The 27,553-nt window shown below is 37.4% G+C and overlaps 1 protein-coding gene across 1 annotated transcript in view; it reads left to right on the top strand.

Annotated features, from left to right (window-relative positions):
- The window catches only part of LOC149786424 (RNA-binding protein 28-like), a 136,650-nt gene that overhangs the window by 19,104 nt on the left and 89,993 nt on the right, over positions 1–27,553 (top strand). Inside the window, exons 7-12 of the mRNA XM_089976867.1 lie at positions 952–1,027; positions 2,723–2,815; positions 12,962–13,042; positions 18,698–18,772; positions 20,385–20,651; positions 22,768–22,828. Coding sequence (XP_089832993.1) covers positions 952–1,027; positions 2,723–2,815; positions 12,962–13,042; positions 18,698–18,772; positions 20,385–20,651; positions 22,768–22,828 — 653 coding nt within the window. The remainder of the gene's footprint in view (positions 1–951; positions 1,028–2,722; positions 2,816–12,961; positions 13,043–18,697; positions 18,773–20,384; positions 20,652–22,767; positions 22,829–27,553) is intronic.

The following is a 27,553-nucleotide window of genomic DNA, read 5'->3' as shown; positions in this document are numbered from 1 at the left end:
AAGACAACTTGTAATTTCTAATTGGCCCTAAATGAAAATGATGCCAATCTGACATTCCAAACACATTCACCATGATGGCCATTTTACAGATCTTGTTATCAATATTAACACTGAATAGCTGGGCCTATTTACATTGAGATTTCACTACAAAGGTTGTGATTTATAGTTGGTCCTACATAAAACTTGTGACAAGTCTTGTTGGACCTAGAGGAAAATGGTGCCAGTCTGACATTAAATTTGGTTGCCGTTCTAGCCATCTTGAAAATCATGTTACTGCTAGCTCTTGAGTAGACCTGCCAATAGTTCCAAGTCACTTGTTCTTCAGCATCAATGAAAATATTTTTTGAGTCACTTTTTAATTTTTTTTATTTTTCAATTAAAATGAAGTCAGAACGAGCAATAAATGTTCATAGCAAGTTGCTATGGTGATTTTCTGGCATATATATTGATTTTTGATCATGTTGTTTTCATGTATTTTATTCAAGGTGTTATGTTTTCCTGCATCCTCAAATAGTATATTGGTCACATTGATTTGCAGGTTACATTAGTGATCAATTCAGTGCATTGTTTTGTACCCAGTACTTCATACTTAAGGAAATTATTCAGGAAATGAGTTCTATTTTCCATCATTTAGCAAGTCAATCAGACTTTATATATATATATATATATATATATATATATATATATATATATATATATATATATATATATACACACACACACAGTGAAACTTCCTCATACCAGCTTCTCTAAAACTTGGTCTTCCCTGCAAACTTAATATTATACTCCCAATACCCAACAAGGCCATTTTAATCCTTATCAGATCTGCCTAAACTTACCTCTTCCAAACAGCAGCAAAACATTTAGTTCTCTGTAGTGTCTCATTTAGAAAATTTCAGGCCACCAGTGGTATCTGGTATAGTGAAGTTTCATATATATTACATTTTGCAGTGTTCAGAAGACAGTCTGCGTGAAGCATTTCAAAAGTTTGGAGACATTTCAGAGGTCAAGATTCCTTCCAAAAAAGGTATGGATAGATTAATTACAGTAGAAAAAAATGGATTTTAGAGTTTGGTTGTGTGTTGACTGTTATATCAGGAGGGAGTAAAATTTAGTTGCCCATCCAGATGTCCATCTATCTTTGCTAGCAAGGTTCTGATATGATAACCCTATCTGCACCTTGGCATTTCGAGCAGATATTTCTGTTCTTTGGGTCTTTGAATATCATAGATTGAGGTGGCAAACCATGCATCCAATCAAAATTGAGTTATTCATATTTGAATTATATAAATTAGCAATTTTCCACTGCCGGTCCATGTTAGTACAAATATCTTTCCCTCAAATACGCCTGTAATGGCTTCCCTCTGGTACATAGTCAAACTTTTCATGTTAAACTTACAAAGTATCCTTATTAAGTAAGTTGCCTCCACCATTTTTGGTGGATCTACAATGCACCGCTGTTGTACACTATTGGTTAGTTGACATTAAAATACTAAGGGAGGCAGCTCATGAAATCCAGCAGATGTCACTAGGACAAAGCACTAAAATAGGTGTTCAGTCTGCCAAGGAGTAGATAGTATTTTCGTATTGGTCCAGTGGCTGCTGCCCAGATGACTACCAGATGCAGTAGTTTTGTACTTTAGCTGATTCAGCTGAACAATGTATCAGTAAAAATAGTCCATTAATTTTTTTCCTTGTATATAGTTGTCACAGATTACATTTCTGTTGGGTGTGCTGCTCCCAAGTTTAGAGAATGGGCCATTCTTCATAAAGGAAATCCAGCCATTCTTTCATGAAATCATAATTAAACAATCCCATGCTCCCCACAAGTATCCCAGTTGATGTTTGATTAGCTTAAATTTTGTGCCACCAAGCAGATGTGTATATGTTGGGAGACGGAAAAGTTATTTTCCAAACAGATCTCTCATCCAGAAAGTATGAATCTTTGTGAAAGTCCCTTTTAAATCTATATGTTTCTCTGCAGGAATCATGATTAAAAATTTAGTACAAATACTTACATTTAGTTATTTACGCAATGCACACAATTACAAAAGATATGACTTCCACAGCTAACATTCCCGCTTGAAAAACTGGTCACATGCATGAGTCATAATCCAGAATTTGTGATGCTGGCAACTTATAGTGATCTAGCATTAACATTGAACTGCTATGTGAATAAAAATAAATAATCAAGATCTTAGGCACATTCATTAATGAAAAAGATAAATGTGCAGTTATGAGATAATCATGCATTTAATTGCCTGAACTTGTAACTGCAATAGAGTCTGAATTTCTGATCTGATTTGTATCATACTTGTAATATATGCATATATCATCAAGATCTTGGACAAGTTTGATAACGAGTGAAATGTATGCATAATAATTGGTTGATCTTGCATCTGATTGGCTGCACTTGTACATATGGTCTTCATATGTAATTTCCAACACTGATTAATATTCTTTAGTGTTAGCACTATTTAGATATAGGTTCACTTTGCTCTTCTTTTTAGCTGTATTGATTTCTTTCAATTTAGACAGTAAGCTATGATCTATGTCCAAGATTTTAAAATGTTCACAACTTTCCCATCCTTTTTGAATTATCTCAGATATACATAGATAATTAGCCAGGTATAAACTAACAGAAGTATCAGGTTTTACTTACTGACTTATTTTATTTATTTCTTCATTGACTGATCCATAATGACCATCTTTTGCCCTTCAGATGGATCTCGCTGTGGATTTGGATTTGTGCAGTTTACAGATATGGTTTCCGCACAGAAGGCTATAGACCAGATGAACACCAAACCAGTTCTTGGTAAGTTGTACAGCATTTTGAATATATTGAATTGATATTTATCATAGGATCTTTTTTGTGTACATTGAACATGTCCAGATCAGAACTGTCAAATGACCATTTTGCTGAATAGTCGTGTCGGACGTTGGACATAAGGTGCTCGTAATTGTCTCATGTTTGGTCATTGTGTTTTCTTGATTGTTTATTTAAACACTCTGTAGCCACAAAGCACCAAAACAAAACAAGGTGTGAAAATTTATTTATATCAATTATCAAAAACCATATAATCAAAGATTGCCCCAGGGTCAGTGTTATAAACATTACATTAATCCCTTATTTCTTTAGAAAAAGATATGTGTAGCCTAGGCTCAAATATACAGACAACAACAACTAACGTTGATTATCATACTCCAGCATTTGTTTAGGGACCTGATTAAACAGATCTTCACCATTGGACTTTACTGGAAATACCTGTCAATAAGTGTTCCATATTTCATGGTAATTAGTCTTGTTGTTATCAGTTAATAATTAATATTTGAAAAACAGAGTGAAATAAAATTTTGGGTGAAATTCTGTGATATAGTTTTTTATAAAATATATTTTTTCATAATTAGTGTGAGAGGAAAGCAGGGAACAGACCTGCCAACCATCACGATTTTGATGTAAATATCATGACTCTAGATACCGTTTCATGGATTCACGCCGTATACAAAAAAGTCATGCATTCCCAATTTCTGGATCAACTTAAGTCAGAAATAAAATAAATTTTATCTTGTTACAAGTCTATGCTCTTAAAATAAGTAACAGAAAAGAGTGAAGACAACAAGCTTTGTAAAATTTAACAAATAATTTATTTCCCTAGAATATAATGTGAAAAAGGAGAAAAAAAAGAACTTCCAGTATTGCGAATTAAATCCAAAAATAATCCAAGAATTAACACATGTCCTAGTAATAAAAAGTTTTGAATAAAACTCAGTTCAAGTTCTGAAGAGATCCAGATTTGAAGGTGATGATGTGTCTGTTATAGTCTATGAAGTACTGATGTGTCAGCAGTCTCTTGTTGAATCACATAAATATTATTACAGGTTTGAATTCAGTATAAAGTCCAGTGACTGTCTTGATCCAAGAATTTTGTCAGAGCACTTGTGTATTTCCAGACAAAATAATCATTGAATTCAGTAATTTGAAGAAAATAAAATTCAGCCCAGACTGGACACAACATAACACAACTTAAAGTGCTAGATGTTAAAGTACAACTGGCAAAGTCCTTACAGTCACAAGATATTATAATTCTCTGTTTGACCTCAGGTCACATTAGTATTTTCTAAACAACCATTACCTAATGGAAAATAACCTTCTAGAATGATCTAATGAGCCTTGTTTGCTTACAAGTGAATAACCTATAAAATTGAGAATCTCCAAAACCCTGACCCTGATCAACATATTTACCACTTCTTGTTTACCTGAATATTAATTTGGTTAATAAGCTCTTACACATAGGGAATAATGAAGCTATTTTTAGTTGTTTACATAAATGAAATTTTAAATATAAAAAAGTCAATCAGGTCAAGCAGAAATGAACTCAGTTTGGACAAAGGTCAAGTCCAGCAATGTTACATTACAATAACATGTGATGAAATATTAAACAAAATTAAAATCTAACAGACAAACAATTAAATTACATATACATAACAATTCCATTAAGTGCTAGTCAAAATAGCAGCAGTGGTCACTGATGCACATGTTAGTAGAACTATATCCAGTTGTTACAGTTTGCCCTGTAGCAAGCATTGTTATGGATATAATCTATATATAGAAAAGAAGTTTTCCAAATACTTGTGAAGAAAATTGGAGCCCAGCTGATTTTTGTTTATAATTATACATGTACATACTCGTAGCAACTGTGATTTTCTCCTTCAAATACGTTCCCCGATCACATTAACATTAGGAATATAAGCCTGCTACCTCTCGAATCCAGCCCACTAAAAGACGAAAATTCGTCTTTTCGGCCTATCTTATATAGAACAAAGGGCAATAACTCTTGCCTCTTACCTCCCCTTGCCACCGCAAGGTGTCTCCAGTTTTTAAGCTTCGCTTGTACTGATAAGACGTACATTATACCTCGAAACAATCCAAGCCATCTTAGCGTTAAATTGGACCATCCGAAGTTAAATTGGATTTATTGCGTTGGACAACCATTCTTCTACAGGTTGTATACATTATTTTAACAATTTTTCTCAAAATTGAATGACTTTGTCACCTTTACGGATTTCGTTTACTGAAGACCATGTTACACACGCTATCGCGGAACTCGTATTGTTAATTAAGAGTTAACGCGACACTGACTAATTTCGCTTACTCTGTTAGTAACGGTTGTGGTATTAGCGAATTAATAACATGCTGAATTGCTAATTTGTGCTTTGTTTTCTTTTCTTGTGTCGTTTCAGTGGAAAAGTCAACCAAATGCATAAAATGCAAAAAGTTCAAAGCAAAAGAAGACAACCATGACTCTTGTATTGTATGTACCAAGTGTACATCATCTATACCATGCAGCGTGTGTAATACTTGGACAGAGCAAATGTGGGCTGATGTGGTCCAGAAGGCAGCAAAAGGGAGGGATAGATGGAATAAGTCGAAGAAAGATAGCAGTGATGTCCTCAGTATACATCCGAAGACAGCCTCCATTGCGAGCCTTGTGGGGGACGTTGGGGTCCCCCCTCCATCTAAAGTTCGTCGTTTGCAACTGTAACAGTCACAGTAACATCAGCGGCAATGGAGGGAAATAATGTTGACAGGGTACAACAGTCCAACTTTGAACAGATGCGTCATTTGGTCCAGGAAACGACGACACAGCTATTGACATCAGGCCAGATATTACCCTTATTTCCCTCGCTCGCTAACACAGCTTTGTCTGACTCTTTGGGGGAATGTTCCCCCAATTTTAGGCTGCCTAGTGGGCGTAAGTCCCCCCGCATGTCCGAGCATGGCCTTTGGGCCTGTAAGTCAGGACGCATGAGGTTTTTACCGGATCCATTTCTTTATACAACCTCTACGTCACCGGCCGTCCAACCGTCCCAGCATGGGGACCCTATTGGTAAATCGATCTGACCAAACATGACTTATAGGGATTTTAGTGATAAATCTGTCCGTCAAGCTGTACCGCTGGCAACATACCAATACTATGGCGGAGATTTTAGTGAGAAATCTGTCCGTCCAGCCAGGCCATTGGAGCAGCTGGTACCGGTGATAGCAGGACCGTCGCCAACATTCAGACCAACCACAAGCCAGACAAACCAGCCGGCAGGGCCGGCCGTCCATATGTTCACGGCTTATCCACAAGGGAGAGTTAGTGACAGTGTTAAGGATGACGGAATTGCGTCATCTATGCCACCTGGTATGCTCTATCCAGAAATGCAAGCTATTACAGAACACGACTCGGCACACAGTGAGGGTGACGAAACTCCTGCAAATCAGCCGTACACAGATCCAACCATGGAACGGACTGAGTTTGGCTTCAAGGCGGCAGTGGAAGAAATTTATAGGGTGTTGGCAATTTCAGAATGCCCTCCACCTCCTACCGCCACTCAAGACTACAAAGTTAAGGCGTCTGTAGATCTTGACGGGGAGGGAGAGACGCCGTCCTTCCGGCTCCTTCCCCAGTCGGCAAAAATTAAGGAGATCAACGATCGTCTATCAGGACGAATAGGTGATCCGGGGAATGCTAAGACGTTCTTTTCAGAAAACCAAATACCAGTGACGTTCTCGGGTCGCTGGTACAAAATTCATTCAGACGACTTCAGTACGGATCTTCCGGCCCTGGACAAAAATATGGCAGCAGTTCACATGTCCGCTCCACTATTTTACAAAGTGGACAAAAATGTGTTCCATGCCACATCAAAGCTAGTCCAGAACGTAGTCGCTACGTCTTCAATGTTAGACTTGGCTTCATTAACCATTTTCCGACTCGCAGAAAAATCCGACAATGACCACGCTTGGGAAGCGATGGCCCGGATTGCTAGAGTTATTAACAGGGCAGCTCACCATTCCATGGCTAATGCGTTGACTGCTTCTGCCAACTTAGACCTGATACGACGTGACGCATGTCTGCGGTCCACGTCGCTCAAGCCCCATCATACTCTGGCGTTACGGATGACTCCGTTTGGGTCGCCTTTACTCTTTGGAGGAAAAATTGAAGAAGTTCAGAAGCAGGCAGCTCAGGAACTGCCCCTCCAACTCGCCGCCCAGCCCTCGCAGGCGTTTAGAAAAAATCAGCCCCTGCCACGGCGGAGGGATGAATGGCGGACCAGGGACAAGGGATCCTTCCAATCAAATGTGCAGTAGAGATCCCAACCCAATGCCAGGAGACAACAGTCTAATCAAGCTAGGAGGCAACCATACAGAGGCAGTAAGAAACAAAGTTTCTCCGTCTTCAAGCCTCCTAACTCTAAAAATTGACATACCCTCTCCACCACCCGCGGACAGCCTACCTGTGGGCGGATGCCTCCTGCAATTTCAGGACCACTGGACCACCTTTTTTCCTCAGAACGATTGGGTGATCCAGATCATTTCGGAGGGACTTCGGACTTCATTTATCCAACCCCCTCCCCTGTCCTCCTCTCCCCTCTTCACGGACGTACCGTCCGATCGGGAAAAGGATACCTTTCTACAACAGGAGATACGGTCGCTCATAGAAAAACGGGCGGTGGAGATTGTGAAAAACCTGCAATCGCCGGGGTTTTATTCCAGGCCTTTTCTTATCCAGTAGGCAAACGGCAAGTTGAGGCCGATCATCGACCTGAGTCGCCTCAACCAATACATTTTACCACCGAAGTTCAAGATGGAAACGGCGAGATCAATCCGTTTTTCCGTTGTGCGGGACGAGTATGCCGTCACGGAAATTTCTCCGATTCGCTTACCGCGACACGGCTTATCAGGTCCAGGTCCTACCCTTTGGCCTGAACATCAGCCCTTGGGCTTTTACCAAGGTTATGGATTGCGTCGTCACCCTGTTCCGCTCGACTTCATCTACAGGGATGGCAGTGTACTTGGACGACATCCTCCAGAAACATATGGTAAGTTCTATTCTGCTGAAAGGCAGAAACGATCTTTTAGCACTTTTAGATCATCTAAGCTTTCTCGTGAACTGGAAAAAGTCCGATCTCCGTCCATCTCAGCGTTTTGTCCATCTGGGTATGGAGTTTCTCAACGATCTGAATCTAATACGACTTCCTCGCGCTCGCGTAATCCGGATCGTCGAACTCATCAAGTCTGTTTCCAACAGGACGTGGATTTCAGCGAGAGAATTCTTGCAACTCCTTGGATTATTCAATGCGGCGGACTTGATCCCGCTTGGTCGTCTTTTTATGCGTCCCTTACAAATGACGTTAATGGCACAATGACGCCCCTTTTCAAGTCCCCTCGATCAAACAATAATGATCACGCCCGAGATACGATCATTCCTGAGTCAGTGGCACAACCCAGGTTGGCTGTCCACGGGGATTCCTCTGGAGATGCCCCAAGCGGAGGTAACGGTATGTACCGACGTCAGTACCTACGGTTGGGGGGCCTACCTGTTGCCAGACTTTGCTACAGTCAGCGGCACGTGGGAGCCATAGGAGAGGTCTCTCCACATCAACCTTTTAGAAATGAGGGCTGTCATCAATGCCTTTCATTTCTGGAAGGATCAGCTCTCAGGAAAAACTGTCCTCATTATGTCAGATAACTCAGGGGTGGTGACTTACTTCCTCAAACAAGGGGGCACCAAATCACCAGACCTGTGCATTCTGATCTGGCAGTTTCTACGTTGGTGCAACAACCTCCACATCAACATACAAATCAGACACATTCCCGGCAGACTCAGTGTCTTGGCCGACACTCTATCCAGGAAAGGTCACATCATTCATACGGAATGGTCACTCCATCAATCAGTCTTTCTTCAGATTTGCACACTTTGGGGCGTCTGATGATCGATCTTTTTGCGACAAGGTGGAATCGCAAGTTGCCCACCTTCGTGTCTCCGGTTCCAGACCCAGAGGCTTGGGCTGTGGACGCTCTGTCAATCAGCTGGGAGGGGTTGTGGGCATTCGCCTACCCTCCCACAGTTTTGGTACCAAAAATAATCAAGAGGTTAAGGGGTCAGAACTGTCGGATGATTCTGATTGCCTCTGTCAGATGGAACAAGTCCTGGGTTACCGATCTACTTGATCTAGCGATAGATCTACCCAGGAAGATTCCAACCAGCCCAAATCTTCTCAAACAACCATGGTCTTGGGTGTTCCACCCCTGCCCGGATCATCTTCTTCTTCACACTTGGCTCTTGTCCGGGCAGCCTTGCGAGACAAACAATTTAAACCTTCGATTGTGGAGAGAATCTCACGAGCAAGAAGGCCCTCCACTCTGAAGGCTTACGAGGGAAAGTGGCGTGTTTTCAGGCACTGGTGCCATATCAATAATGTCGTCCCTTTGAGTGTCTCAATCGCTCAACTGGCCGACTTTTTTCTCTGGCTTTTCGAGGGGAAATAGTTGGCCCCAATTACTATCAAAGGCTACCGCTCCATGATATCAGACACATTCCACCATCATGGTAGATATGACATTGGGCATAACAAAGATTTATCAGATCTTTTAGCCAATTTTGATTTCAATCGACCAAAATCCCTCACCCTGTTTCCAAAATGGAATCTGTCCTGGGTTTTAACATGGCTCAATTCAGACAAATTTGAACCTTTAGGCCACACTTCGTTAAAGCTACTATCATACAAAACATGTTTCTTGATAGCCTTAGCTTCAGCATGCAGGGTGAGCGGGTTACATGCCCTTTCCAGTGACCTGAACTTTCTTCAGTTCAGATCAGATGGTTCGGTGGTCCTCCTGACACAACCAGGCTTTGTAGCCAAAAATAGGTTACCATCCATTGGCAATCAAAGAATTGTCATTCGCTCGCTCTCTTCCATAGATAAATCAAGAGCAGCAGCCATGCAAGATCCTGTTCATGCACTCACGCACTATTTAAAATGCACAAAGGCGTGTCGGGACACACGTAAGCGCCTCTTTCTTCCGGTCAAAGCTGGTAAACGGGATATCACACCTCAAACCCTTGCTTCATGGCTGAAGTGGGTTATACGCTCAGCATACTCTGAGGTCTCACAAGATCAGAGTCGCCTCATGAAGATTACGGCTCATGAGATTAGAGCAATCTCGGCGAGCCTGGCATTCAAACGCAATGTTTCGATCCTAGATATAATAGAAGCTGTTGGCTGGCATGCAGAGTCAACCTTCTCCAGTTTTTATCTCAGAGATTTGGCTTCTCAGAGGCAAACCTTGAATCTGGTAGGTCCGGTGTCGGCAGCCCAGATGACCACCAGACCCATTTAAAACAATCAGCACGGCCTATCAGCTTCGCTGGATTCGCCAGTGAAATTTCGTAGGTAAGAAGATTTCAATAACTATCTTCTTAACCGTATATAGGGGTCACATATCACGTGACCCTAGGCTGTGTTGCTGATGAAATTAGGAGAACGGGTTATCGTTCAAATGGGGAATCCAGCCATCATTCCCTAGAAGGTACCCGGGGTGGAGGTAGGATGCTCAGCATTCCCTCCTCCTATTACTTATTCTCCTAATGTTAATATGATCGGGGAATGTATTTGAAGGAGAAAGCAAATTTTTAGTAAATTATGTTTCTCAGAGAATACTTACCCGATCACATTACTTAAAAACTCTCCCAACCACCCCGCTATGCGAGCATCCTCGTATAATATATATCACTCAGCTTAAAAAACTAGCGACACCTGGCGGTAGCAAGGGGAGGTAAGGGGCAAGAGTTATTGCCCTTTGTTCTGTATAAGATAGACCGAAAAGATGAATTTTCGTCTTTTAGTAGGGCTGGATTCGAGAGGTAGCAGGCTTATATTCCTAATGTTAATGTTATCGGGTAAGTATTCTCGGAAAAACATAATTTACTAAAAATTTGCTTTTTTAAACAAACACCAAGTGAAGACAGCTTTTACATGTGTAGGAATTTTTGATGTAATGAAAGATTACCGTGTATCATAATTTGCTTGAGTTTATTTTTCTGTGCATGTGCTGACAACACTAATTGTTAATCGTTTGACGTTTCATCCGGGGATTAATACCATTTCATAATTAGGCTACACAAGATACATATTCCATAAAAAGTGAAACATAGATTGGAGTACACCAAAAATTGGCCTTGCATTCAGCTATCAAACATCAATGTATGTATGTATGTATGTATGTATGTATGTATGTATGTGTGTGTGTATGTATGTATGCGTGTGTAGATTTGTATGTATGTATAGGTTTTATTGTATGTATGTGTGTGTATGCATGTATGTGTGTATGTATTGGTTTGTTTTTATGGATGTATATAGGTTTGTATGTATTTATAGGTTTGTATGTATGTATGGATGTATATGCATGTATGTATATATGTGTGTGTATGCATGTATGTGTGAATGTATGTGTGTATGTATAGGTTTGTTTTTATGTATGGATGTATATATGTATATCCAGCATGTGTATGTATGTATGTATAGATTTGTATGTATGTATAATTTTGTATGTATGTATAGGTTTGTATGCATGTATATGCATGTATGTATATATGTGTGAATGCATGTATGTGTGAATGTATGTATGTTAATATTTATGTATGTATAGGTAGGTAGATATGTAGGTATGTATCATTTTACAGCACCCCAGCATGATAGTGGCTGTATTGTGCTAGGTAAAGTTCAATAAATGTAAAACTGGTTGCACAAAAATGTAGGTCGATTAACCCTTCAAAATAAATACAGACATAAAATACAAGGTAAAATAACAAACAAAATGATGTTATTCAAATCTGGAAAAGGTACATAAAGTAAAAGATAAAGGTAACACATATATAGTCCTTTACACATTTAGTCAGAATTTGTTATATAGACTGAATTCCCTCAAAAATCCAAGATTTTCTCAAAATACTTCTGTCTCACAAGATGGAAGTCGACAGGTTCGACAAAAACATGTTCCACTCTGTGTTCAAAGTTCACCTTTATGGAGGTATGGGTGAGTTATTTATATATGTCCAATACACAAATGACATAACAACACCTCATCTCTGCAGTTTGTGCTATACAAGGGATGTCACTCTCCAAATGTGGCTAATGAGGTTATGTGAAAAAGCTTGCCATAGCTTCTCATGGGTCGGTGGTTCTTTCCGGGGTTTTCCTGGGTTCTTCCATCACCATTTATACTGGCCACCATGTATAGCTTATCTTGTGCTGCAAAATGGCATTAAACCCTACAGCAACAACAACTCTCCAAATGTGGGTTGGATGTTCTTAAGTTCATTTATGGAGTTTTCATTCCACATATTGTGCCAGTTTATGCTGATGATGCTGGTATTTGAAATCAGTATATGGAATCTTCCATTCTGGACAATGTGATTCCAGGGCAGCTTTGGCTGCTTTATCTGCCCTTTCATTACCTTTTTACCAATGTGACTAGGCAGCAAAGAGTACAGAATACTTTTCCCAGATTGTATGAACACTTCATATTTCTGTATTATATGGAATAATAATGGACTGTGAGATATAAGATTTTGGAAAATTTTCAGCGTGGAAAGGAACTCCAAAAAAATGAAGAAATTTTTTTTGTTGTTGTTCAGAGGTTTCCATGTAGTTCAGAGAGCTCTGTTTAGTATGGCTGTTATAAAAAGCTAGAACTAAAGTTACAATGCTTAAAGCTAAGATAACACAACAAAATTATACAGACTTTGCAGACAGATGACTGAAAATTACAGAGAAACCCAATAGATTTCTGGAGGTATACCAGTATAGTTACCTATCCTGAGTGAAAGTTTTCACATTCCTCCCACAAATTACATTTTTTTAAAATAGATCACCAAAAAATTAGTTGGCCTGTGGTGTCATTCAATGCAACTCATTGTTTTCATTTTATTACTCACACCCAATCACTTCGAGAAAGACCTCATTTTTTATTTTTGAAGGTTGACAGGTATGGGACAAAAGATTTTCTTCATAATGAAGTTGAATACATATTGTAAAACAGCAAATCTTTATTAGAAACGACTACAAGAATTTATTTTACTTGTTTTTGACATATTTTCATGTCATTTTTCACAAAAGATATTTTTCCCTCAAGGTCGTCCTGTTGCTGTGGATTGGGCCCAGCCTAAGGACAAGTTTGAAGCAGCCACAAAGGGAGATAAATCGGTCAAGTCAGGTTAGATAACTCTTACTGTTAACCATTCTAATTTCAGTTTCTTTTCAGGTCACCTGTTTGAACCTCAATAGCTTAGTTGGTGGAGCACTGGACTCAAAATCTAAGGGCCACAGGTTTGATACCTGCCTTGGAAAGCCTGGATGTGCTGCCTACATGCATCTTTATGAAAAGCCTTTAGCTCTCATTTTCTGAGCATGATACTGCCAATAATGTGCTTAAAGTACCATTAAAATCTAATGATTAACAGTCTAGTCACTAGATATTTTTCTGGCTTTAGTGGAAGTCTTATTGTGGCCCTGATTTAGAGTCAGATACTGTTTATTTTTTAATGTCATAAATCTGCTGTTACAATACTTTTGTGGCAAACAGGTAGCTCATGAAAGTTCAGAAATCAAAGCACACAATGAATTATCTGAATACAGTGATTTTTATAAATTATTATTTTTTTTATTGACATTGAATGCATTTATCCATGTCTCTTGATCTTTGACTTAAATATTATATGGCAGTTCATTTGGTTCATCTGTGCATGTTTTGTTTAAGTTACCATAATAGTTTTTACAAGCAATAAAGTTTATAAATTTAGCAATGACTGACTTCACACACATTTTTTATGCCCCTGCCATATCTGTGTAGGGGCATATAGTCTCATTTGTTGTTGTTGAGTTTAATTATAGTAGCATTCGCACAATTGTGCATGTGCCACTTTTTTCTGACTGCACCGCAGCCTGCTAGTTGTTCCTGGGGAAGGGGATGGTGCCACCTCCTCCAGGCTTTTATGGATTCAAGGAACCCTGATAGTTTGGCCTCAATTTGTGGGTCCATAAAGGTCCCTACAGTTGAATGGTTGGCTGTCATTAGTGGGAAGGAGAGCTTGGGAACGGTCCTGCTTGCTTTACATTGCTGGTTTCTTGTTGCATTTGCCTGGTGGTTTTTTTATTTTTTTATTTTTTGAGATTTTTTTTTTTTCTTCTTCAAAATGTTCTAAAAGGAGGGGGGATGTTCTATGCTGTTTATAGAGGTTCTTAGCAGATATCATGTATGAAGAGAGATTTTCAAGGTTATTATGGGATTACTAGTCGAGGTGTTTAGGGTGTGTTTCCTACATTATGTTATTTATAAGTTTTTAGATATTGCCTCTTTAAGTTATTTATTAATTGATGTTTTTAGAGATTGAATGTTATTTATACTTTATTTAGCAATAGACCGGAGTCCTAGCCGATTACACGGTTTGTTAAGGACATCTAGGACAGGAATCCTAACTGATTACTCAGACATCTAGGACATCCGATTTTGTGGTTTCCTTAGTTTTTTATAGGTGCTTCGTAAGTGAATTATTTAATAATACTTTTATAAAATTGAATGATATGTTATGGTTTTTTATGTGGTGGCTTCTAAATTTATTTAGCTAGTTACTGGGTCTTTTGGTTTTGTGGGGATAGTAATTATATTTTGTTCCTAAGTCCTGCTGAGTCTATGAATTGATTTATATTTTTATATGCTGATTGTTTATTTTTATTAGAGTCCATAAGTAACTCTGGGTATGTGTGTGGTGATCCAATCTCTTTTTGGTTTTTGATAAATATTTTCCGAGCGGGTTGATATTTTGGGCATATATTGAATACGTGGTGTAGATCTTCGGTGGTGTGGCAGTTAAAGCAGTTAATGGTTGCTGGTTTGGGTCCCATAAACCTTCCAAAACTGCTTGCTAGTTTAGTTTTTCCAGTTATTATCCTGTTTATGGTTTTCTGTTCTAAATAGGTACCCTTAGGTAGCTGTATGTACCTATCTATGTTTTTTTTGGTTTCATGGTGCTTTTTACCTTTTGTGGAGGAGTTCCAAAAATCTTACCATGTTTGGTCTATACATGTTTGTGCGAAGCTTATTGCTTCTGTAGAGCTGTAGTTAAGCTTGATAGAGTTTTGATCTCCTTGTTTGGTTTTTGCAACTTTGTCTGCTGTTTCGTTGCCAGAGATTCCAATGTGCGACGGTATCCACATGAGCTCGACTAATTGATGTGCTGTGGTGATATCATCGATTAATTGGCATGCTCTGTCGAGGAATTGTTCCCTAGAGTGTGTATTGCGATTTTGGATCGATTTGATAACGCTTAGGGAATCGCTTATAATGACTGCTTTAGGAATTTGGTTGTCTTTGATCCATTGTAGTGATTCAAGTATAGCCCAGAATTCAGTGGCGTAAATGGAGCAATAGTCAGGTAATCTGGATCCCGTTTGTATATTGAATTCAGGGATGACTATTGCTGCTGCTGTTCTTGGTGGGTTGTTTGTTTTTGATCCATCAGTATATATTTTAACATAGTCCGGGTATTTTTGGTTGATTTCGTTTACCAGTACAGGTTTTAGTAAGTTTTCTTGTCCTTCTTTATTGCCTAATTTGGTAGCTTCAGTGTTAATCCTTGGTGGGTTTTTTAACCATGGTGATTTCTTCTGGTCTGTATTGTTTGTTACCTGTTTTTTCAGTAGAGGTATCTTTTCTCTTAGTTCAAGGATTACTTTGCCACTTGGTGTGATAGGTATGATTTTGGGTTTGAAGACAACTTTACACTTATTTATAGCTACTTTGGTGGGATGGTTGTCTGGGTGGGTATCTAATCGAATGGAGTATCGGAGGAGTAGTTCTTGCCTACGTAATTTTAAGGGTAGTTCTCCTGTTAGTGTTTGTAGTTCTTCTAATGATGTTGAGGGGAGTGTTCCTGTGCATAATAGCAAGGCTTTTCTCTGGATAGTGTCAAGTTTTTGTAGTACAGGCTGCTTAACAGAGTTATACGCTTGGCAACCGTAATCCAGTTTTGATCTAATTAGGCTTTTATATATCGTGAGGAGGGTTTCCTGGTTGGATCCCCAGTCAGTCCCTGTGATGTTCCTGAGTAAATTGAGATGTTTGTTACAATTCTGGGTGAGTTGTTCAATGTGCTGTTTCCATGTGAGGTGGTTGTCAAAGAACATTCCTAGGAATTTTACTACTGTTACGTATTTGATTAATTGATTTTGTATATAGAAGTTTGGATAGACTAGGTTGTTATTTCATTTGGGGGTGAATATGATTGCCACAGTTTTTTCATGAGATATTTTGAAACCCCATTTGTCTGCCCATCTCCCTATGTTGTCTAGACTCTGCTGGATTTTTTTAACTACTGTGTTATTGGCAGGATTTCCATTCCTCCATATGCCACTATCATCTGCAAATTGTGACAAGTTTATTTTTGTGGAGGCTACATTGAGGTCAAGGTCATTTACCATTAGGTTAAATAGTAATGGACTTATTACACTGCCTTGCGGTGTTCCATTTTCAAGTGAAAATTCTTCCGAATGGGTGTTGCCTATTCTTGTGGTAATTTTCCGGCCTGTGAGGAAATCGCCAATCCAGTTGAACAAGCGTCCAGTTATTCCAAATTGGTTTAATTTGGCCATTAGTCCATTGGTCCATACTAGGTTGAACACTTTTTCTAGGTCTAAAAAAACCGCTATGAGGTTACGATCGATTTTCCTATGCGCGTTAAAAGTGAGTTTGATGTCTGTTTCCAATCTGAGAAGTTGGTCAGTGGTGGACCATTTGTTCCGAAAGCCACATTGATTTATGGAGAGTAGGTTATTGGTTTCTAGGTGGTGTTTTAACCTATTTGCGATTATTGTCTCCATTATTTTGCAAATATTGTTTGTAAGGGAGATGGGTCGGTACGAATTTATGTTGTTAGGATCTTTACCTAGCTTGGGGATTGGTATTACTATGGCCTGTTTCCATTTGGTGGGTAGTTGGCCTTTATGCCATATCCTATTAAAGAGTTTGATTATGGCTATTGTTATATTGATAGGTAGTTTTTTGTAGATAATGTAACCTAACTGATCCTTACCAGGGGATGTTTCGTTTTTGGATCGTAGGGCTATCTTCCATTCATGAATTGTGATGTCGCTATTTAGGTGAGATTCTTTTGTTCCTTGGTCTTGAAACATTTGAGGTTGGGTTCCCTCCATTAGTTTTTTGTGTTCTTGAAAGTTTTTGGTGTGATTATTGTTGCTACTCATGTTCGAAAAATGCTTCGCTAGGAGGTCTGCCTTATCTTTATTTGTTATGGCATTTTTTATTTTTGGGGCTGAGGTAGTTGCTTTCCCTTTTATGGCTTTTATCTTGTCCCATATTTGTTTTGAGTTTGATTTTAGACTCAGTTTAGAGCAAAAGGTTTGCCATAGGTTAATTTTAGCAGTTTTTATAGTTTGTTTTAGTGCTTTTTCTTTATCTTTATATTGCTGGAAGTAGATAGAATTTTGGTGCGTTTATATTTATTTAAGGCCCTTTTTTTGTCTTTATGTGCTATAGTGCACTGTTTAGTCCACCATGGTACAGAGTTTTTATTTTGGATATTAGTTGTCTTTGGTATGCATCGGTTAGCTGCTTCTATAATTGTGTCTGTTATGTTATCATAATACATGTCAATACTTGGGCTTTCTAAGTTATCTGGATTTACTCTAGCTAGTAATAATTGGAATTGGTCCCAGTCTGCCTGTTGGTACCTCCATTTAGGTGGGGTTTCGTTAGGAATGTGTTGAGTTTTTGTTTGAATATTGATTGTGATGGGAAAATGGTCACTTCCTAACGTATCTTCCTGATCCACCCACCAATTTGTGATTTGAGCCAATTTTGGGGTAGTGATGGTTAGGTCTATGGCTGAGAGAGTGCCGTCCTCAGGGTTTAATCTAGTGTTCGACCCGTCATTTAACGTGACCAGATTGTTCTCAGTTATCCATTTTTCAACCATTTTTCCTCTTTGATCTTTCTTTTTACCTCCCCATAATTCACTGTGTGCGTTGAAGTCGCCACAGATCATTAGATTGTTGTTGCTGTTATTAGTGATTGCCTTTAGTGAGATTAGGTTGGTAGGGCAGAAGGTACCCCCTGGGTCGTATGCATTTATTATTTAAATGTTTGTGGTTCCTATATTTTTCATTACTGACATTATTTCGATGCTATTATTGATGTTTAGGTTAGGGGGTACTTCTGTTACTTCATAGTAGATTAGTGTATCTATTAAAAAAATTGCTAGTCCACCCCCTTTCTGCCCCATGGGTCTGTTTTTAAAGATTCCCAGGGTATAGCCTTGTAGTTTGGGCAGGCGTTTGTGTTCTTGTGTTATGAGGGTTTCCTGTAGGCAGATTACGTCTGGTTTTATGGCCGTATTATTCAGTTTGTTCTGCAGTTCTGATAGGTTTTTAAAGATTCCTCTGCAGTTCCATTGCCAGATGGTGATTTTATATAGTCTCATCATTTTCCATCGGATAACATAACTCTTGTCATGAGTCTCACTGCCACTTCAGCACTTTAATAAAAGTTAATTGATGAAACCAAATTTGGCATGAAACTTGACATTGAAAAGACTTGGAACAAATTTAATTTTCACTATTTTGACGAGACAAATTTGTTAAGTATTGTTTATAATAGAACTTTGCCCATTGTTTTGTTTGGGGCTTTTTTGTTCTTAATGGCAGGGGCATCTCTTTCTAAATAAACACATTTTCAGTTTCAGATTAAAGGAGTACATTCAGTTTATCATTAATTCAGTGTTTTTCAAATATGCCTCTGATTCAAGCATACACAATAAGCATGATTCAGTTTGATACCCTGATTAATATTTTTTAGATGCAGGGAGGAAGAAAAGAAGTGCTGATTCTGATGAGGGATCATTCAGTGCAGAAAGTGACACTACAGAAACAGGTGGGCTAAAAATATTTACTTCATGAAGTGAAATCTGTTTAGTTGACACTTTTAAATGTTTTGTTCATAAAGTGAAGCTTCTCTTAGTGGCCACTTGCATAATAAATATCTGCGTACTAGGACAATATATATAGCTCATTTCTAAAGACTACCTACATTTTTGATCTCAGTGTGAAGATCCACTGTTCATAAATAACATAATTTTGTCCCATGAGTATCACTGGACTTTATTCATCACAGTTATAAATCTCTTAATAAAGATTTTTATCTTGTTCATACAGGACATTAAAATATACATAAGCATTCTAATCTTGAGGTGATAATCAATTATACATTTATCCCATTGTCCATTTCGTTTTTTTATTGCATCAGAATGTCATCAAACAGTTTCTGAGTTACATAGTAACATATGATCAAATTCTGTAGAAGTCTTGTTCATTCTTCTGATAATGAAATTGTTGGATAGGGGAATGACTGGATAAGCAAAAGGAGTCTTTCCATCTTTAATTTTTCTTTATTACTATCCTTCAGTATTTGTGAATTTATGAATTATGTAATATTAAAGCTTCTCTTCTTCCACAACATTGGTTAATTTGATACCTACATTTACCTACATACACTAACTTTGCAGTACGTTTCAGATTTACATAAGTAACAAATTTAATGCATAAATCATGATTTGGGTGCAAAAACCTTTTCCAATTTTGATGCAGTCAGTTAGCAAAGTTTCTGGAGATTTTATGCTCACATGCTATTAAATAGCAGGTGGAATAATTGGGGCAACTTTGCAGAATCCTTCCCTCTTAATTGAGGGGCCCTGAATGGCAGAGTGGTCTAAAGTGCTCTCTGTTATGGATCACTGCCATCTCACCTCTGTCAGTTTGGGTTCGAGTCTAGGATTCATCCAATGTGGGTATGTGAGAAAGCTTGCCAGTAGCTTCTCGTGGGTTGGTGGTTCTTCCCATGGTTTTCCCGTGTTCTTCCTCCACCATTAATACTGGCTGCCGTGCATAGCCTATTGTGTGCTGAAAAAGGGCATTAAACCCCACAACAACAACAACCCTCTTATTTGACAATAAATGGACAAAATATATGTCTTATTTGCAAATAACACCTTCAGCAGAGTTACCAGACCTAAGAAGTGACATACTATTGAGTGCCCAGTGGTGCAAAATTACATTATAACTCTCTTGACAACACCTAGAAATAAATCATTCTCTAATCGTAATTGCTATTAGTTTCTATTTCATAATAATAGAGAGCTTATTTGTGTAATCTGGCCGCCAACAAGGTGTTCATTCTCTCTGCAGAAATTTTTGCTCTATTTTGTTATTACCAAATTGGGAGTGTATTTTTTAATATTATGGAAGATAGTATAATCAGGCTTGCTTTAGTGGTCACCTTTGTGGAAAAGACAGGTCATGTGTATGAAGTTATGTTTATACATTGATCATTATAGATTTACCTGTATATAAAAACTACTTGTATTATAAGGCCAGATATTGCATGAAATGTGGTGAATTTTACAAAAACAGGTTTTATTTTATGCAGGAAAAGTAAAAGAACAAATGAAATAATTCTAATATTTATTCCATCTTTCTCATTACAAAAGCTGTAAAAAGTCGCATATCGGGCAATGATGAAAGTGGAGATGATGATGATAATGTGTCTGATGATGAGGAAGAAGAGTCCCCTGGAGATGAAGGCTTTGGTGATGATGATAATGAAGATACAGATCATGATGAAAATGAAGAAATGGATGAAGAAAGTGAAGATGATGAGGAAAGCAAAAATGCAAATGATGAAGATGAAAGTGAGACAGATCGTGGTTCCGACCTGGAATCAGATGAGTCTGACACACAGTCAGAGAAGTATAGAGGTGATGGCTTTCTTATGACATTTTGAATTACAATTTTTGCTGACAACTTTTATTAAAAAGCCTCATGTCCAAATTGCAAATAATTATACAAGGAGCATTTTGTCACAATTTCCTTGAAAATTTGTTCATTTGTTGCTGATCAACCATGTTAATACATGCCTTTTATGTTAATACAGGCCTTTTCATGTTCATACAGGCCTTTTCATGTCAATACAGGCCTTTTATGTTAATACAGGCCTTTTCATGTTCATACAGGCCTATTCGTGTTAATACAGGCCTTTTATGTTAATACAGGCCTTTTCATGTTAATACAGGCCTTTTCATGTTAATACAGGCCTTTCATGTTAATACAGGCCTTTCATGTTCATACAGGCCTTTTATGTTAATAAAGGCCTTTTATGTTAATAAAGGCCTTTCATATTAATACAGGCCTTTCATATTAATACAGATGTCATTGATACCATCTGCCATCAGATAAGGCTTCTGCTTTGAGGAATAGAAATAGCTGTAAAAAAAAAAACCATCTTGAAAACCTCTCAAAATAAATTTGATCAAACACGACAAAGTATTCTGGTATGAAGGCCTTTAAAGTATATACAACTAATGTTGATCTGCCATCCGATATGGCTGCCATTACTAAAATTAGCAAAAACTTTAAATGACTTCTACCAAACACTGCAGAACAGAATTTGACAGAAGGCATCCTGGCATGAAAACCTTTCAAATGTATATAAATGATGCTAATTGGCCACAGCTGCTGGAAAAAAAGAAAAAACGTTTCAATAGCTTTTCAAAAACTGCTTTTATGACTTTGATAAATAAAAAGTAATAAAACATTCTGGCTTGAAACCGTTAAAGTTTTTGCAAATAATGACAGTCAATCATCCATTTTGGCCAACATTGTTATTTAAGTATTTAAAGTGACTTCTCAAAACTGCTCAGCAAAATTTAACTTAGTTTGACAAAGGTTTTTAAAAGTTTCCACAAAATTATGCCAGTGTACTATTAAATATGGCTGCATGTGATGAGAGCTGAAAAACATTCAGTGACTTCTTCACAAAAATCACTGGACTGAACTTTGATAGAAAGCATCCAAACATAAAGATCTAAGTTTCTACAGGTGGTAGGTACACTTCTGCGATCAGATATGGCCACCCTTACTGAATATAGCAGAACTGTTAAAACACTTCTTACAGTATGATAATAAGAACTTGATCATTTTATAGGAGAAATCAATTTAGGACTTGTAATCTTATACAGATGTTGCTGATCTATCATCGAATATGGCTGCTGATATTGAAACAGAAAAACTGCTATACAACTTTTGAAACAAGTTCATAACATAATTTGTCAAAATTGAACAAAATGCATCTTGGCATCAAGGCCTTTCAGGTTTGCGAATAATTTGGCTGCATTCCTAAAAAAGAGAAACAAAGCTTGAAAAGACTTCTTCCCAAAATCAGCTCTTTAAAATTTGACAGCATGCATCGTTAAATGATGTCCTCCAGCTTTACATAAACGATGCTGATCCACTGTTCAGTATCACAATATTTAATAAAAATAGAGAAGCCCTTAATGAACTCATTATAATACTACTGATCTGCAGCTGTAACCAGTATTTTACAGAAAGTATCCAGAATAAAGTTTTTCAACTCAGTACTGTCAGTGTACAGATTTGTAAAGTTGACAGTACTAAAAAATATAACATTAGAATGTCGGAAGATATACCAACCTTGATTAGGGGCCTCAGGTGGCCGAGTGATATAAAGCACTCGCCCTTACAGATCACTGACATCTCACCTCTGTCCACTTCGGTTCAAGTCTCTAGCTTGGCCAGTGTGGGTATATGAGGAAGCTTCCCAGTTGCTTCCTTGGGTCATTGGTTCTTCCTGGGTTGGGGGTGAGTGGGCCCTTCCTCCACCAAATATACAGGCGCCATAGATATCCTATCATGTGTTGAAAAATGATTTAAAACCCCACAGCAACAAGAACAACAACTAACACCTATTTGGCTTTTGGTAGAGGCATCTTATTTCAGTTTGCCATGATAATTCAGGAAACTAGTTAGTCACTACTGTCATGAAAATTCAGTTTCTGGACTTCTTTTTTCTCACAGGTAAACCAGAGAAATCTCAGAAGAAAAGTGATGTCTCAGAAGGCAAGACTTTATTTATCAGGTAAAAGTTAAATTGTTCACCTTTTATGCAGTATACAGTCTCAATTTATGTTACATTGGCTGCATAAAGCCATGAAGTGGTTTTTGACCCATTACAGAAATATCAGTCCTTTTGTTTTTTATATATAAATTTGACAAGTTTTAAATTCATGTCTTGACTAGTTATTGCTTTTGTGCCATATATATGCATTTATGTGACAACAAATTGGAAAACATTTTAGTAGGGTAAAGATGCTTTATGTGATACATATAGACCTTTTCCTTTACATGGTACATGTAGGCCTTTTCCTTTATATGGTACATATATGCCATTTCCTTTATATGGTACATATAGGCCTTTTCTTATATATGGTATGTGTAGGCCTTTTCCTTTATATGATACATATAGGCCTTTTCCTTTATATGGTACATATAGGCCTTTTCCTTTATATGGTACATGTATGCCTTTTCCTTTATATGGTATATGTATGCCTTTTCCTTTATATGGTACATATATGCCATTTCCTTTTTATGGTACATATATGCCATTTCCTTTATATGGTACATAGAGGCCTTTTTGTTTATATGGTACATATAGGCCATTTCGGTTATATGGTACATATAGGCCTTTGCCTTTATATGATATATATAGGCTTTTACCTTGATATGGTACATATAGGCCTTTTCCTTTATATGGTACATATATGTCTTTTCCTTTATATGGTACATGTATGCCTTTTCCTTTATATGGTACATATAGGCCTTTGCCTTTATATGATATATATAGGCATTTACCTTGATATGGTACATATAGGCCTTTTCCTTTATATGGTACATATATGCCTTTTCCTTTATATGGTACATATAGGCTTTCTCCTTTATATGGTACATATAGGCCTTTACCTTTATATGGTACATATAGGCTTGTTCCTTTATATTAAATACAGTCAAGCCCACTTATCTCGACCTCAGTTACCTCGAGAACTCGTGTATGTCAGGTGTTTTGGTCCAGTCCAGAAAAATCCTTTTTTGGTATGCTAATTTTTCCCTGCTTATCTTAACCCCTGTTAAGTCGATAATTCCATTATGTTGGGCATAAGTTTCGGTCCAAAGTAACATGTGGTCCCGTTTAACTCATTAACCCTTAGCATCCCATTTAAGTGTCAGGAGGTAGTACCCTATTTCGGAGCTCTGTAGCATCAAGCTCATTCAAGATACAAGAAAGTGGGTGGTATTACAGAAAAGTAGACAGATTTAGCTCTACAATGGTACCAGATAACCTGGACTTTCTAGTCACATTACAAAATACAGAGGGAAAAACTTAGTTTTTGAGACCCGATTTATTTACACCCAAAATTCACTCATGGTTGGAATTCAGTTTTGTGTCTGGATTTTTGAGCCATGTATCTTAGGCAGACTGGACTGAACTGCACACAGACAGGAGGACCTTTGCAAAAAGTGGGATAAGATGGGAAGATGGAGTAAAAAGGGGCCAGAACACAAAAATGATGGGCCTTTTAAGCAAACAAATTATTAAAAAATCCAACTTTTACCCTTCTGCACATGCACAAGCAAAATAGCCAATGAAAAACAATTTTTCTAACACAACTAGACACAGGCTAACATAAAATCTCTTGCATGCAGATTTATTGGGATGTATTCACAAGTAGTCCCCAAAATGTGTTTCCTACTCGTATTTCAGATGAAAATGACAAAAAAATGTGATGTGGTTAATGAGTTAATTTGACGAAATTCAACTTTTATTGTCATCTTTGAGAAATTTTACAACAAATGATCCAGTGTTTCCACTACTACCGGTACATTGTACCGCAAGGATGGGAAAAGTCGGTACAAGACCAAATTTTACTGGTACAAACGCTAATCAACCAATCTGATCAATTCTTGGTTTATCACTTGCATAGAGTGGAGAAAATTATGTTGTAAACAATATTTTAGAGTAAGGAAATTGAGTGAATGCATTCCTGACCTTTATGGGAGCTGCAGTCATAAAGGACTGCAATACATGTCAACACCACTATATAGTTCATTCCACACAGCATCACAAATTTTATCTTATTGATAACTCAGTAAATTATCAGTTCAGATCATTAAATGTTACTATAAATACCTAATTTGTTTACACTATATATTTAGAATGAATTAGGTACTTTTAGCTATGTTTAATGACGCTAACCTGAAAATTTACAGAATTACATATAGGATAAAATTCACAATGCTTTGTGGAACAAACTCTAGTGTAATCTCATTCCAGTATCATCCTAGTCAGTCACCAACTTAATCTGTACACACAATTGTGGTTCAGAGTTCACTTATAAAGTAAATAGTTAAAGTGTTTCCATGCTTGGAGCGAGTGCAAGCATTTAAATTCAGCATTGCTAGATCATGTGACTTACAAGAATCCATAAATAGAAACTGGTAAAATTCCTAACCAAGCTGATACCTTACCCACCCAACAAAGACATGGTTATAAATTTGTTTTGAACAAGAGTGAAATAGAAGCACAAATGGTATTTTTAAAAATTCATAGTGCCAGGTATTTTTAAAAAGATGAAGTTGTCCATTGCTGTGCCATGATTACTGATTCTTCATTGCAAATGGAACAAAGCATAAAGTGACCGATAAGAGTAACATTTATGAAACAGAAAGAGGATTGCTTTAATTTCTCATTTTTTAAATTGAATATCAAAGCCTTGCCTTAATCGAAGTGATAGACTGACTCTCCTTCTGGTGCTCATTTGCTGCCAGCAGTCACTGATCATAGTTGGGAGGGATATGGGACCACAACTGTATGAATAACTTAAGTCAGCTTCTTGAAGAATTTGATGTCAAGACCGTTAACTTTAAAGACTTTAAACACATTTTACAGTATGTTGGTACATGAATACTGACAGCTTCATCTTTGTTTTCCAGTACAGAGGCAAATTTTATTGGTAAAAGGCGGCATACCAGTGTAAAGGAACCTCTGATAATCAACACAAGCAATCAATTTTCATGCACATATTTGGTCATTTACATTTTGCTACTAGTTAAAGTTAGCACTAAGAAAAGAAAATACTTCATTTTTTTTAAAGTACAGTCCTACATGTACTTAATTTGACCTTGATTTTGGTCAGCATTGGAAGACCATTGTCTTGCTGAGGCTACCAAAGGGATGAGGCAGTTCATAGGAAAATAAAAACAACTTTAAACCACTGATATTGTTACAGTAACTTAAGTGTTATAAAACTTTATGACTTGTTACTTAATCTCATTTATGAGACATCCAATCATTTTTCTGCAACTTAGACTGTCTGAATTATTATTTTTATTGAGCATTAGAAATGCCATTAGTTTTTAGAAACAAAACTCCTCAATTTTTGGTACTTCAGATGCATAATCATTGTTAGGCAACACAATTGTCAACTAAACCCTGATATCTTGGGACCCAGTTATGTCAGTAATTTTTTGACAGCCACGACATAATTGAGATAACTAGGTTTGACTGTATATAGGCCTTCTCCTTTATATGATATTTCTAGGCCTTTCCTTGACATGGCGTATAGAGACCTTTTGCTTTATATAGTATAAGAGGTCTTTTGCTTTATATGGTATAAAGAGGCCTTGAATTATTTAACTACAATTGTAACTCATATCTGGAACAGAAGTAAGGAAGATGATAGAACTGATGATACTTATGTTTTAAAAAGTTGACAGAATTATTATTTTGTTGGATGACTCTTTTGTTGAAAGTGATTATTTTAATCACTCCAGTGGCAAGTGGTTAGAGCGTCCACCTCAAATGCATGAGGTCGTGAGTTTGATCCACGGTTGAGTCATACCAAAGACTTACAAAAATGGTACTGACAGCTAGGTGCTCAGCATTAAGAGGTTAGTGTTAGGACTGGTCAGCCTGGTGTCAGGATAATGTGACAGGGTTGGACATCATGCTACATGTCTGTGTCATGATGCCCTAGTGCTAGACATCACTATAAACTGCCACACTGTAGCGATATGACTGAAACATTGTTAAAGCTACATTAAAAATCTAAATCACACAAACACGCACACACATTATTTAAAGCTAGTGTTTTAAGTTTCATTTCAAAGGATGAGAGTGTTGAAAGCCTTATGACTAATAATGATTTATTGAAACATGAAAATTTAAATCAACTTGTTCAAAAAAGAAAAATGCAGGTATATATCCTGTGCTGCACAGTGTTAGTTGTCTGTGTCCATAACAGAAAAAGGCAGTGAATTTAGAATGAAAATTTAAATATTTGAATCGGCAAAAAAAAAAGAGAAAAGGGCAGGTATATTTCATGTATTGCATAGAGTTGGTTGTTCACAACAGAAAAGGTAAAGAATTAAAAAAATTGTGGAATAATTGGCTGGGAAACTAGTCTTATTGGACTAATTCATCTCAGCCAACTAGATGCCTATATTTAAGAAAGAAGTTAAGTTAGTCACTATCGGGTAGTGTTATGGGATGAAGTGAGTTTCAGGATGAAAAGAATCCTGTATCAGATAAAATTTCTGATTTGGATAAAATTAGTAGTACATAGTTTTATAAAAACATTTGGAAACAATAATGTGTGTAGATGTTGTAAAATGTCAAAGATATGAGAAAGCTAATTTGCTCTGACTGTGTTGTGACATTTCCGAGCAGGCAAATCTCACTTCTTTTTTCTCTGTAACTTAACATGTCTGCATTTATAGTGTGTCTGTTCATGCCCCACCATGACTGCAA

Source organism: Sinohyriopsis cumingii, chromosome 12, assembly GCF_028554795.1.
Source record: "Sinohyriopsis cumingii isolate HCF-2022 chromosome 12, ASM2855479v2, whole genome shotgun sequence".
Taxonomy (NCBI): Eukaryota; Metazoa; Mollusca; class Bivalvia; order Unionida; family Unionidae; genus Sinohyriopsis; species Sinohyriopsis cumingii.
Note: the sequence above shows the minus strand (reverse complement) of the source record. Positions and strands in the feature narration are given on the sequence as shown.